General features: G+C 42.1%; 1 protein-coding gene across 4 annotated transcripts in view; it reads left to right on the plus strand.

The window, feature by feature from the left end:
- Positions 1 to 14,856, plus strand: part of DTL (denticleless E3 ubiquitin protein ligase homolog) — an 89,354-nt gene that overhangs the window by 28,777 nt on the left and 45,721 nt on the right. For all 4 annotated transcript variants that reach the window (XM_077991800.1, XM_077991819.1, XM_077991809.1 and 1 more), the window contains 3 exon segments: positions 1,277 to 1,375; positions 4,386 to 4,447; positions 4,532 to 4,652. In XM_077991800.1, the coding sequence (XP_077847926.1) occupies positions 1,285 to 1,375; positions 4,386 to 4,447; positions 4,532 to 4,652 (274 nt within the window). In that variant the 5' untranslated portion in view covers positions 1,277 to 1,284.

Genomic DNA, 14,856 nt, shown 5'->3' on the forward strand with positions numbered 1-14,856 from the left:
TACATACCCTTTGATCTGGTTGAATGTATCTTTCTGTGACTCACTGGGGAATATATGAACAGAAATAGAAGTACTTTGGCCAAGCTCAGTAGCTCATGCCTGAAATCCCAGCACTTTAGGAGGCCAAGGCGGGTCTGGGTGCAGTGGCTCACACTTGTAATCCCAGAACTTTGGGAGGCCAAGGCGGGTAGATCACTTGAGGTCAGGAGTTCGAGGCCAGCCTGGCCAACATGGTAAAACCCCATCTCTACTAAAATTGCAAAAAATTAGCTGGGCGTAGTGGCGCATGCCTGTAATCTCAGCTACCTGGGAGGCTGAGACAAGAGAATCACTTGAACCTGAGAGGCAGAGGTTGCTGTGAGCCAAGATTGTGCCATTGCACTCCAGCCTGGGTGACAGAGTGAGACTTCATCTCCAAAAAAAGAAAAAAGAAAGAAATGGAAGTACTTGTCTCCACCCATAATAGTTTTGAGAGGAGAGAAAAAGTTGTGAAAAGGAAATTTAAAACTAATAAACTCCTTACAGAAATTAGCCGAGCGTGGTGGTGCACGCCTGTAGTCCCGGCTACTGGGGAGGCTGAGGCAAGAGAATCGCTTGAACCTGGGAGTCGGAGGTTGCAGTGAGCCAAGATCACGCCACTGCATTCCAGCCTAGGTGACAGAGGGAGACTGCGTCTCAAAAACAAATAAAAACTAATAGACTATTACGTAGCAATGATTGTGGTAAAAATACGTAAATAAAAATATGATTAAAAAAAAAAACAACAAAACTAATAGACTCAGCCTGCTGGCGGCCTACATCATCATATGCTTTTGTTTGCCATTGGCCAGTACCACTCCTGTTTTGTTTAAGTACAACCCTCGATTTAGCCCTTCTCTAAATAAGAGATTATGTGAAGAAAATTTTGGTGGTTTTGAGGAAGCTTAAAAAGTTTTGTGGCTGGGCGCAGTGGCTTATGCCTGTAATCCCAGCACTTTGGCAGGCTGAGGCAGGTGGATCACTTGAGGTTAGGTATTCAAAACCAGCCTGACTAACATGGTGAAACCCCATCTCTGGTAAAAATACAAAATTAGCTGGGTGTGGTGGTGCATGCCTGTAATCCCAGCTACTTGGGAGGCTGAGGCAGGAGAATCACTTGCACCCAGGAGGTGGAGGTTGCAGTGAGCCAAATCGTGCCATTGCAGTCCAGCCTGGGCGACAGAGCCAGACTCCGTCTAAAAAAAAAAAAAAAATTTGTGTTACTCTTCATATATTTTATTCTTTATTTCTGCTTTAGCTCCCAATATGGAACATGTACTAGCAGTTGCCAATGAAGAAGGCTTTGTTCGATTGTATAACACTGAATCACAAACTTTCAGAAAGAAGTGCTTCAAAGGTAAGTCTAGGTCTACAATTTTTGTTTTAACATTTAAAAAACTTTACAGATCCTCAAGTGTATTATTATTTGAACACATTCTGTTTTAGTCTGTCTTGTGTTGCTACAAAGGAATAACTGAGACTGGGTAGTTTATAAAGAAAAAAGGTTTATTTGGTGCATGATTCTGCTGGCTAGAAGATTAGACATCTGGTGAAGGCCTCAGTCTGCCCCAACTCATGGCAGAAAGCAAAGAGGAGCCCATGAATACAGAGGTTACATGGCAAGAGAAAGGGGTAGTACCAAGCTCTTTTTTAAACAATCAGCTCTCCAGGGAACTAATAGAGTAAGAAGTCACTCATCTGTTCACCTCTTAGGGAGGGCATTAATCTGTTCATGAGGGATACACCCCCATGACCCAAATGCCTTCCATTAAGTCCCACCTCCAACTTTCAGGATTAAATTGTAACATGAGATTTGGGAAGGGACAAACATCTGAAGTATATATAACACATTCCCGATTATGTTAACTTCTGATTAAGTCTTTTTAGGGACCAGGTTAGATGTGAATGGTGGACTACCTATCTGTCAATAACTGTTAACTATGACAATGCCTTTACTCAAAGTTAAGAAAAATACATTTTAGGATTAAAAACAATTCCTTCAAAAAGTTGAATCTTTAACACTTAATGTGGTTAGAGAAGTGTTGCTTTAAAATATTTATATTGATCGAACATTTTTCAGGTATAAAGCAAAGTTCTTCTAACCTTAAGAAGCTGATAATTTGGAACCTATAAGTCAAGTGTTGAAATAAATAAAACAAAGGCTATAAATTATACAGAAGTAGAAAGAAAACACACTGGTGTCAAAGAGAAAACTCTCATGTAGTAAAGAAGGCTAGGAAAATTTTGGGAGGCCAAGGCGGGCGGATCACGAGGTCAGGAGATCGAGACCATCCTGGCTAACGTGGTGAAACCCCGTCTCTACTGAAAAATACAAAAACAAACAAACAAACAAAAAAAAACGAGGCGGGTGAGGTGGCGGTGCCTGTAGTCCCAGCTACTCGGGAGGCTGAGGCCGGAGAATGGCGTGAACCCGGGAGGCGGAGCTTGCAGTGAGCTGAGATCGGGCCACTGCACTCCAGCCTGGGTGACAGAGCGAGACTCTGTCTCAAAAAAAAAAAAAAAAAAAAAAAGAAGGCTAGGAAAATTTATGAAGAATGGGGCATTTGAGTTGGACTATGGTATTTAGACCGGTGGAAATGGAAGGGGGTACTCCAGGTGAAGGGAAAAGCATTAGCAAAGGTCTAGAGATGGAAAAGCATAGGATATAATACAATAGGAAGTGACCAATTTGGTTGGAATAAGATATCGAAAACAGTGAGAGATGAGGCTTGCAACCAAGATAAAGACTAAAGAATGCAAAATGTTGAATGTCAAACTAAAGTATTTTACATTCCATTCAGAGAGCATCATGAAGTTCTTTTTATTTTTGTTTTTTGTTTGTTTGTTTGTTTTTGGTAGAGATGGGGTTTTACCATGTTAGCCAGGCTGGTTAACTCCTGGCCTCAAGTGATCTGCCTGCCTCGGCCTCCCAAAGTGCTGGGATTACAGGTGTGAGCCACTGTGCCCAGCCAGTATCATGAAGATTTTTGAACTGGAATATGTTTCAGAAAGATTCCATTTTAGAGAATATATAACTAGTGAACTCATGGAAAGGAATTTGACATCAGATGTTAGTTCTCATGTGGTAATTAAGGGAATGTGTAATTTCTATGAGTCCACAAATTATCTTTGCTCATGCCAAAGGGTGCTGACTACTGATTTTTTATGTGTGCATCTTTGTTTTTATTATTTTAAGTTCCAGAGTACATGTGCAGGACACGCAGGTTTGTTACGTAGGTAAATGTGTGCCGTGGTGGTTTGCTACACATATCAACCCATCACCTAGCTATTAAGCCCAGCATGCATTAGCTTTTTTTTTTTTTTTGAGACAGAGTCTTGCTCTGTCACCCAGGCTGGAGTGCAGTGGTGCAATCTCGGCTCACTGCAAGCTCCGCCTCCCGGGTTCATGCCATTCTCCTGCCTCAGCCTCCCGAGTAGCTGGGACTACAGGTGCCTGCCACCACGCCCGGCTAATTTTTTGTATTTTTATTAGAGACGGGGTTTCACTGAGCTAGCCAGGATGGTCTCGATCTCCTGACCTCGTGATCCGCCCGCCTCGGACTCCCAAAGTGCTGGGATTACAGTCGTGAGCCACCGCATCCGGCTGCATTAGCTATTTTTCCTGATGTTCTCCCTCTCCGTGCTCCCCCTCAACAATCCCCAGTGTGTGTTGTTCCCCTCCCTGTGTCCATGTGTGCTCGTTGTCCATGTGTGCTCGTTGTTCAGCTCCCACTTATGAGTGAGAACATACAGTGTTTCGTTTTCTGTTCATGCATTAGTTTGCTGAGGATAATAACTTCCAGCTCCATCCATGTCCCTGCAAAAGACATGATATCATTCCTTTTTATGGCTGCATTGCATTCCATGGTGTATATGTACCAAATTTTCTTTATCTAGTCTATCATTGATGGGCATTTGGGTTGATTCCATGTCTTTGCTATTGTGAATAGTGCTGCAGTGAACATATGCATGCATGTATCTTTATAATAAAATGATTTATATTCTTTTGGGTATATACCCAGTAATGGGTTTGCTGGGTCAAATGGTATTTCTGGTTCTAGGTCTTTTGAGGAAGCGCCACACTGTCTTCCACAATGGTTGAATTAATTTATATTCCCACCAACAGTGTAAAACTATTCCTGTCTCTCTGCAGCCTTGCCAGCATCTGTTGTTTCTTGACTTTTTAAATAATTGCCATTCTGACTGGCGTGAGATGATATCTCACTGTGGTTTTGATTTGTATTTCTCTTAATGATCGACTGCTGATCTTTTTACTACTACAGCTTTCCAGGCATTTACACTTCTATTAATATGGCTACCACAGAATACAATTTAGACATTTCACATTTACCATTTTCTTTGTTTAGAATGGATGGCTCACTGGAATGCCGTCTTTGACCTGGCCTGGGTTCCTGGTGAACTTAAACTTGTAAGTGACTTTATTTCATTAGGATCTGGGTAAATACTGATAAGGGATTGCTTTGTTAAATTGTGCTTACCTTATTTTTGAAAGGTTACAGCAGCAGGTGATCAAACAGCCAAATTTTGGGATGTGAAAGCTGGTGAGCTGATTGGAACGTGCAAAGGTCATCAATGCAGCCTCAAGTCAGTTGCCTTTTCTAAGTTTGAGAAAGGTAGGTTTGTGCTTATCCTCTTTCATCTCCTTAACCTTCTTTACAGTGGGGAGGTAAGAACCTGTAATTGTTTCTACCCTTTCCCCTATCAAAGTTACTACTTTACCTACCTAGATGATTAAGATTCTTTTTTTGGAGACAGTTTCATTCTGTTGCCCAGGCTGAAGCGCAGTGGCACCATCTCGGCTCACTGCTACCTCCGCTGCCTTCCAGGTTCAAGTGATTCTCCTGCATCAGCCTCTGGAGTAACTGGGACTATAGGCGCACAGCACCATGCCCAGCTAATTTTTTTGTATTTTTAGTAGAGATGGGGTTTCACCATGTTGACCAGGCTGATCTAGAACTCCTGAGCTCGGGCAATCCACCTGCCTCAGCTTCCCAGAGTGCTAGGATTACAGGTGTGAGCCACTGCACTCAGCCAGGTGATTAAGATTCTAATATGACTGAAAACCTTAATAAAATTAAATTGGTTTTAGGCCCACTCTTCTGGACATTATCTCTAGCTTGTCTCTGAAAGTCAAGAGTCTTTGGTAAATTTTTATATAGTCATGCACATAAGGTGAAGATTTATAAACAGCTACGATACCATTGTTTAACTTTGATTGTTCATTGAAGTTAAAACCTTGTACTGGGCACTCATTAACTCTACTTGTAAAATCTAAATGAGCTATAAGGCTGATAAACTGAACATGATTTTCTACCTAACAATTTATCATGTATTTGGTTTAAATGGCCCGTTTTTTGTTTTGTGTGTGTTTGTTTGTTTTTTGAGATGGAGTCTTGCTCTTTCACCCAGGCTGGAGTGCAGAGGCTCGATCTTGGCTCACTGCAGCCTCCACCCCTCGGGTTCAAGGCAGCCTCCAGCCCCCGGGTTCAAGCAGTCATCTGCCTCAGCCTCCCAAGTACCTGGGATTACAGGAGCCCGCCACCACAGCCAGCTAATTTTTGTCTTTTAGTAGAGCCGGGGTTTCACCATCTTGGCGAGGCTGGTCTTAAACTCCTGACCTCATGATCCACCTGCCTCAGCCTCCTGAAGTGCTGGGATTACAGGCGTGAGCCACTGCACCCGGCCAAACGGTCCAATTTTCTATTATGTTTTCAACTATTACTAAAAATTGATTTTCCTATGTTTATTTTATTGTTATAATGGACAAGGAAGATTTAAGAGTGATATAACACAGCGCAGTACTATGGCAGCTAGGGAAAAATGTATCAGTGGTGTCTGAATAAGCTCTTCATTTCTTTTTTTTTTTTTTTTTTTTTTTGAGACGGAGTCTCACTCTGTCGCCCGTGCTGGAGTACAGTGGCCGGATCTCAGCTCACTGCAAGCTCCGCTTCCCGGGTTTACGTCATTCTCCTGCCTCAGCCTCCCGAGTAGCCGGGACTATAGGCACCCGCCACCTCGCCCGGCTAGTTTATTGTATTTTTTTAGTAGAGACGGGGTTTCACTGTGTTAGCCAGGATGGTCTCGATCTCCTGGCCTCGTGATCCGCCCGTCTCGGCCTCCCAAAGTGCTGGGATTACAGGCTTGAGCCACCGCGCCCGGCCTAAGCTCTTCATTTCTGTTTTTTGTTTTGTTTTGTTTTCTCCTTCCATTTGTTTCTCAGTAAATAATTTTTTTTTAATGGACCAACAAACATTTATCTCAAAGGAGTCTCTGAAGTAATCTGACTTTAATCTCTGAATAATAGTGACAGACATTACAATCTCCTTTATCACTTAAAAAAATACTCTATTTTAAAAATCAAATGTTTTGGGCCGGGCGCGGTGGCTCAAGCCTGTAATCCTAGCACTTTGGGAGGCCGAGACGGGCGGATCACGAGGTCAGGAGATCGAGACCATCCTGGCTAACACGGTGAAACCCCGTCTCTACTAAAAATACAAGAAAATTAGCCGGGCGAGGTGGCAGGCGCCTGTAGTCCCAGCTCCTCGGGAGGCTGAGGCAGGAGAATGGCGTGAACCCGGGGGGGCGGAGCTTGCAGTGAGCCGAGATCGCGCCACTGCACTCCAGCCTGGGGCACAGAGCAAGACTCCGTCTCAAAAAAAAAAAAAAAAAAATCAAATGTTTTCATTTATTCACTTGAGCCATTTAGGAGGTTAAGCTGGTTTGGACTGGTTGTTTGTTTTTTGAGACAAAGTCTCCCTTTGTTGCCCAGGCTGGAATGCAGTGGCATGATGTCGGTTCACTGCAACCTCCTCCTCCCAGGTTCAAGCAGTTCTCATGCCTCAGCCTCCTGAGTAACTGGGATTACAGGCGTGCACCACCACACCCAGCTAATTTTTGTATTTTTAGTAGAGACAGGGTTTTGTCATGTCAACCAGGTTGGTCTCGAACTCCTAACCTCAAGTGATCTGCCCGTCTTGGCTTCCCAAAGTGCTGAGATTACAGGCATGAGCCACCATGCCCAGCCTGGCTTGGACTTTTAAGAAAGTCGGTTTTAATCTACTGTGGTTGCAGTTGAAACTGGAACATTTAAGGAGAACTATGGCATGATTTTTCTTATTTCTGCATAACTTTATTAACATATTTAAGTAGTTAGGTATGCTTGTGTTCTAGTTTTCTACACTCCTGTGTCAGAGTTCACTCTGAGTTTGTAAAAATAATGTTAAAATAATGAAAATTTACCTAACTACAGAATAATGGAAAACATCATATTTTTTGGTCCTTTTGCTTAATTTTTACAACTCTGCATGTGAACCAGCTTATGACGATGAGCTGTAGAAGAAAAGGCACTGAGTTAGAGATTGGGGCAGGTGGCTTTTTTCATGGCTTTCAGTAGTCCATAGGTGCTCTAGTGTAAATTAATCTGATCAGATACTACTCCCAAGCCCTGTGGTTTGTTTTGGTAAAACAGAACAGATAATAGCTCTATTCACTCCATCAGCCATAAGCCCTCTTACAGGACAAACCTTTGCAACTAAACATGGAAGCCCTTTGTTTTATTCTGGACTCTTGGGCAAAGTGATTTTTACCTCCTTGGGCCTTCATTTTCTAATTTTGTGAGATAAATACCTATTCTATTTAGGTCACAAAAATATTGTAGACATAAAAGTGAGGTGAAATATGAATGCTTTTTTTTTTTAATCTGAGCTCATTATGGTGGCTCATTCCTATAATCCCAGCAACTTGGGAGGCTGAGAAGGATGGCTTGAGGCAGGAGTTCAAGACCAACCTGGATAACATAGTGAGACCCTATATCTAAGAAAATAAAAAATTAGCTTGGTACAGTGGTATGCACCCGTAGTCCGAGCTACTTGGGACACTGAGGTGGGAGGATCGCTTGAGCCCAGGAGTTTGTGGCTGTAGTGAGCTATGATTGTGCCATTGTACTCTAGCCTGGGCAATAGAGTGAGACCCAGTCTCAAAATAAATTAAATCAATTGATCTGTCTATAATCAATCAGGGGACCATATAAATACTTAGTGTTTTGTGGGGGTTTTTGTAGGTAGCATGGTAGAAAAGATCATTGGTCCAGTTCTTCCCACCCTACCTGGGTAGGATACAAATAATCCTAACTGGACATAGTCATACTAACGGAATTTGCCTTCCCTAAGTATCTACCAACTAAAAGCAAAGAAAATGGACTCAGATACGTGCTTTGTGTGGCAAAAGGGCAAGTATTAGAACTTTAGTGGAAAATTAAAATTGATTATAAATTTATTTCTATTTCCTCTCCTACAAACTTACCTATATTTGAACCTTCTTTCTCATCATTCTCAAGTTTTAATTAAATGAGAATCTCTTGGAAGTGGGCCAGGCATTTATTTTTTTAAAGTTCCTCAAGGGATTCCAATGTGTAGCTAAAATTGAGAAACATTCTTGATTCTTCCCAAGACCTTCCCCCATTGCATGTATCCCCACTACCCTGTATCTTCAAGTTCTCCCTCTCTATTGGCTGATTCTCCTTAGGAAAGACTCAAGAATGCCTGTGACCTATTTTCCCAAATATCTTAACCCTGTGTTCTCTTTTAGTTACTGTTACATATTTTCCATCTCCTTTGATTTGGTTTAATCTATTTTCCACATCTAGCCCTCTTCCTGAAATCACTCTTGCTAAGGTTATTATCTAATTATCAGAAAGCGTGAAACTTTCCAGGTCTTTTCTTCTGCTTGTATAATATGCTACACTTTTAGTGTTTATAATATGTTACACTTTTAGTGTTTATAAAATTCCAGTAAAAGTATTTGCTTAGAATCTGTGATATCCCACTCCCTCTGGTACTCCTTCTGCTTTCTCTTTATTCTTTCATAGTTGCTTTTACCTAGCTTGAAGTGTTAGCAAGGCCCAGGATTTGGTGTTTAGCCTTTTTTTGCTTTCAATCTATACCTTCTTGGACAGTTTCATCTGTACCAGTTTTGTTTTGTTTTTCATTCTGCTTGTGTTGACCCGGATCTATAATCCTAGCCTTAACCTTTCTGCAGGTACTTCAAATTCAACATAGCAAAAACTGAACCCACAATTTCCTTCCTGAACTCATGATTTCTCCCTGGCAATGCCATCTTTTTCCTCTCCTCTGGTATCACTTCCTTGAATAACTTCATTTAACATTTCTTATAGTGCGAGTCTGATGGTAATAATTTACCTTTGTTTTTCTTTATCTGAAAATGTCCTTATTTCATCGTCATTCTTGAAGGACATTTTTGTTGGATATGAAATTCTGGGTCAACAGCTTTTTTTCCTTTCATTGCCTGAAGATGTTCCACTATCATCTCTGCTTTCATTGAAAACTCTGTGGTTGTTAAAATCATTTCCCTGTATATAATATGCTGTTTTTCCTGACTAATTTCAGGATTTTCTGTCTTTGGTTTCTAGCAGTTTGACTGTGGTATGTCTAGTCATGGTTCCCTTCACAGTTTTCCCATTTGAAGCTTGCTGAGCCTTTTGTATTTGTAAATTCCTTTTTACTGAATAGGGAATTTTTCTATCATTTCTTGAAATATTTTTTCTGGGCCAGGCATGGTGACTCAGGCCTGTAATCCAAGCACTTTGAGAGGCTGAGGCAGGCAGATCACCTGAGGTCAGGAGTTCAAGACCAGCCAGGCCAACACGATGAAACCCCATCTTTAATAAAAGTACAAAAATTAGTTGGGCGTTGTGGTGGGCACCTGTAATTCCAGCTACTCAGGAGGTTGAGGCAGGAGAATTGCTTGAACCTGGGAGGTGGAGGTTGCAGTTAGCTGAGATCGTGAGTGTGCACTCCACATTCCAGCCTGGGCAACAGAGCGAGACTCTGACTCAAAAAAAAAAAAAAAGAAAGAAATATTTTTTCTGCCTAATTTATTCATATTTTCTCTCCTCCCTGCTTCTTCTGGTACCCTAATTACTCATATGTATATATATATTTTCAATTACTCATATATTTGACTTTTCTAAATTATCTCATGCGTCCTTGAGGTTTTCTTTTTTTTTTTTTTTTTTTTTTGAGACGGAGTCTCGCTCTGTCGCCCAGGCTGGAGTGCAGTGGCGTGATCTCGGCTCACTGCAAGCTCCGCCTCCTGGGTTTACGCCATTCTCCTGCCTCAGCCTCCTGAGTAGCTGGGACTACAGGCGCCCGCCACCGCGCCCGGCTAAATTTTTGTATTTTTAGTAGAGACGGGGTTTCACCGTGGTCTCGATCTCCTGACCTTGTGATCCGCCCGCCTCGGCCTCCCAAAGTGCTGGGATTACAGGCGTGAGCCACCGCGCCCGGCTAGGTTTTCTTTTTTTTCAGTTATCCTAAATTTAAGATAAACTGAAAAAGCCATAACATCCATCCATTTAAAGTGCACGTTTTAGTGGTTTTTAGTTTATTCACTGAGTTGTGCAGCTATCACCACAATCTAAATGTAGAATCTTTTCATCAACCCAAAAAGAAACTTGAACATATTAGCAGTACTTTCACTCATTCCTTCCATCCCTATACAACCACTATAGTAGTTTTGGTCTCTATAGATTTGCCCGTTATACACATGCATACAAATGGAATGATACAATATGTGATCTTCTGTGACGAGCTTCTTTAATTTAACATAATGTTCAGTTCTGTTTTTCTCTCTCGTCTTCAAATCGAATGATTTCCATTAATTTGTCCTAAAGTTCACTTTCTCAATTTTCTCCAGTCTGTTCTTAGGCCTATCAAGTGAATGTTTTCATTTCAGATACTGGTTTTCAGTTCTAAAATTTTCTTATTTTTTTTTTAAAGACAGGGTCTTGCTCTGTTGCCCAGGTTAGAGGGCGGTAGCATGATCATAGGTGCATGCCACCATGCCTGGCTAATTTCTTTTTGTATTTTTTGTAGAGATAGAGTTTCACCCATGGTTGGTCTTGAACTTCTGGGTCCAAGGGATCTACCAACCCAGCCTCCCAAAATGCTGGGTTTACAGGCATGAGCCACGGTGCCTGACCTTCATTTGTTTGTTTCCTGCTGAGATTTATCATCTTTTTATTGATTGCAAATGTATATATTTTTTTCTTCCTTTTTTTTTTTTGTTATTGTTGTTGTTGTTTGAGACAGGGTCTTACTCTGTCACCCAGTTTGGAGTACAGTGGTGAAATCTGCTCACTGCAACCTCTGCCTCCCAGGCTCAAGTGATCCTCCCACCTCAGCCTCCCAAGTAGCTGAGGCTATAGGTGCATACCACCACACCCAGCTAATTTTTGTATTTTTTGTAGAGATGGAGTTTTGCCATGTTGCCCAGGCCAAGTGTACGTTTCTTTAACTCATTTAACATGGATATGTATCCTTTACAACCTTATCTGATAAATCAACATCTGGATTATCTTGGGATTGGCTTCCATTGAGAATAATTCATTTTCCTGGCTCTTTGTAAGTCAAGTAATTTAAGATTATATTCTGGACATTGCGAATGGCATGATGGATTCTAGATTCTGTTATATTGCTTAGAAAAGAGTTGGTGTTCCTTTTTTAACAGGCAATTCACTTGTTTAGATGCAAATTGAAGACTATCACACCTACAGGAGGACAGTGGATCTTATCTCAATTATTTTCTTTAGTTTAAGCCTCAGTTGCAAACTGCTTTCAATTTCTCTTGCCCATATTGTACAGGGGTTAGCCAGAGACTTGGACTGAGTTTAAACATGGAATCATAATTCCATGGGTTCCCTTTCTCTAGCTGTATCCAGGTTTTCCCGTCCCCTCACTCTCTGACTGTTCTTGTTGCTCCCAGTCTCCTTTTCCTGGTTCTTCTGGCTTGAAAGATGGCAGATTTTTTAATTTGCATTTTAGCTGCCTGTTATTAATGCTGCAACTTTGGCTGTCCTCAAGGTAAAACCACAAAAAAAAAAAAAAAAAAAGCAAAACAAAAAACCCAGTAACTTAATCTCAGGCCAATCATTTGCTAAAGATGTTGACTCTCCTCCAAAAATTGTGTGTTTAAGAGGAAAGTGGGCTGGACTTGGTGGCTCATGCCTATAATCCCAGCACGTTGCGAGGCTGAGGTGGGCAGATCACCTGAGGTCAGGAGTTCAAGACCAGCCTGGCCAAGATGGTGAAACCCTATCTCTACCAAAAATATAAAAAATTAGCAGGGTGTGGTGGTGCATGCCTGTAATCCCAGCCACTTGGGAGACTGAGGCAGGAGAATTGCTTGAACATGGGAGGCTGAGGTTGCAGTGAGCCAAGATCGTGCCACTTCACTCCAGCTTGGCTGACAGAACGAGATACCATCTCAAAAAAAAAAAAAAAAAAAAAGGAGGAAAGTGGTAACTTAAAGGGAGGAGTAAATTTTATCCCCAAACAACAGTTTCTATTTTAGGCAACAAATTCCAACAAAAGAGGGGGAAAATGAACCTGAGTGAGAGTCTGTACAACCAAAGCTGTTAAAAGGAATGAATAGTGCCTGACACTTAAAAAGTGCTGAATTAGATGAATGGTTTCAACATGGCTGACTAGATGCATCTGGCACTCACCTCTTTCACAGAGTGGAACCCAAATAGTGAGATATTATAGTGATAGTGAGATCGTAGATAATCACACTTCAAATAGATCATCTAAGAGAGAACACTGGGATTCAACAGGGAAGTGACAAGAAGCTCTGAAAGCAAGGAAGGAGAGAAAAGTAAAGCAGCCTATTTGACTGGGATCAGCTAGGAATCTGGAGAGGCTTCCTATGCAGGGAAAGAGGAAGTGAGACACACAGCAGCCCAAATACCCACTGTGAACCCTAATAATAATAGCCATGGGAGACCCCCTTGATGCTCATGGACCCTGAGACTAACATAGGGAGCTGCCTGGAGACTTCATGAAGGCATTGCTCCAGAGAGATATCATACTGGGTCCCACAAACCTCCAAGTCCTAAGCAGCTATAACACAGTTAGATTTTCAGAGCCCAGCCCCCACCAGACTGTGTCCTGCCCTGCCACCCAGGCTGAATTAGGAGCCACACACAGCAACCTCATTCCCCTGAATGGAGGGGCAGCTGCACATTTTCACACTTCCCAAGGACAAATTCCACCGCCTGTAACCACCACCACTCTGAGCTGCCGCAGGGCAGAGGTGTAAGCGAAGCCCAGTCCCTTTACTGCCTGCCTATGGATACTCCCAGGGAAAGCAACCCCACTCTCCATGTCAGTACTGCAGCATAGCTGCTGCTGCCCTTTACTTGAGCATTCCACCGGAAGCCTGGGGATCACCCCACCCCTGCCTTCCATAGCCAGCACCTGCAGGCACCACCAGGGTCACCGAGGGCAGTTCTACCCAGCCTAGCTTCATACCCGCCACTACCCAAGCACACTATATGGGAAGCCTGAGGATTGCCCAGTTCAGTTCATCACCAGTGGTGCCTGAGCACTCCTCTTAGAGTCTGAAGTTGGGCCTACTCAATCTGCTGCTACCACCACAGCTGGCATCAACCTGTACGTGCAACCTGCAGGTCTGGGGACTGGCCTGCCCAACCTGTCACAGCCACTGCCAGCACTAGTATGGAACACTTGGGTTCCAGGGGATTTTTCCATCACTGCTACTGTCATCACCCACATCACTCCACACCTGCTGCCCAGGGGCTCAAGAACTTGCCCACCTACCTGGCCCACTGCTGCCATTTCCAATACCTGAGTAAGCCATCTGAAGGCCCAAGAATCTACCTGCCTGGATCCATTAACACCAGTGCCAGTGTATGCTGCCTTGGAGCCAAAGGACAAGCAGGCTCAGACCACTGCTGCCACCACTGAGGCCTGAAGACTGGCCTACCTGGTATTTCAGTTTCTGGCAAAACTTAACCAGTCTGCACTAACAACCACACTCTAATCTACCAATGAAACCACAGATACCACTGACTCTATTTATGGCCAAAAGGAATGGTAGAGACTATGCTACTGCATGCATCCAGAACCAAAGCCAAGTATCCTTTCCAACCATCACCATAGATACATCTTCAGGAAAATGTTCTCCACTACAAACCAAATTCAAAAAATTGGAAGAAGCAACTATTACACCAGGTGCACAAGTATAAACATAAAAACACAGAGAAATTGAAAAGCAAGGATATGTGACACATCCAAAGGAACACAGTAATTCTTCAGCAACAAATCCCAATCAAAAAGGAATTCACAAAATCCTGGAAAAATGATCCAGAATATTGACACTAAGGAAGCTCAGTGAGATACAAGAGAATTCTGAAAGACAATACAAAGAAACAGAAAAATAATTAAGGAAATGAAGAATCTACCAAAGAGATAGGTATTATAAAATAGAGCTAAATTCTGGAACTACAGAATTCATTGAATGAAATACAAAATACCTTTGAAAGCTTCAACAATGCACTAGATCAAGCAGAAGAATCCCAGAACTTGAAGAAGTATTGAAGATCTTTTAAAATAACCTAGTCAGACAAAAATAGAGAAAAAATAATAAAGATGAATGACTAAAGCTTTCATGGCATATGGGACACTATAAAGTGGCCAAATATATGAATTTTCAGTGTCCCAGAAGACAAAGATAAAATGAAAGAGTTGGAAAACCTATTTAACAAAATAATAGGTGAAAACTTCCCAAGTCTAGCAAGAGATTTATATATCCACATACAGGAGGCTCCAAGATCCCCACAAGTATATAATTCAAAAAGGTTTTTTTCCATGTCACATTGTAGTCAAACTGTCAAAAGTCAAAGACAAAGTGAAAAATTCTAAAAGCAAAGAAAAAACATCTAGTCACCTATAAAAGAAACCCCACCAGACCTAACAGCAGATTTCACAGCAGAAATCT

The sequence above is a fragment of the Macaca mulatta genome, chromosome 1 (genome assembly GCF_049350105.2).
Source record: "Macaca mulatta isolate MMU2019108-1 chromosome 1, T2T-MMU8v2.0, whole genome shotgun sequence".
Lineage (NCBI taxonomy): Eukaryota > Metazoa > Chordata > Mammalia > Primates > Cercopithecidae > Macaca > Macaca mulatta.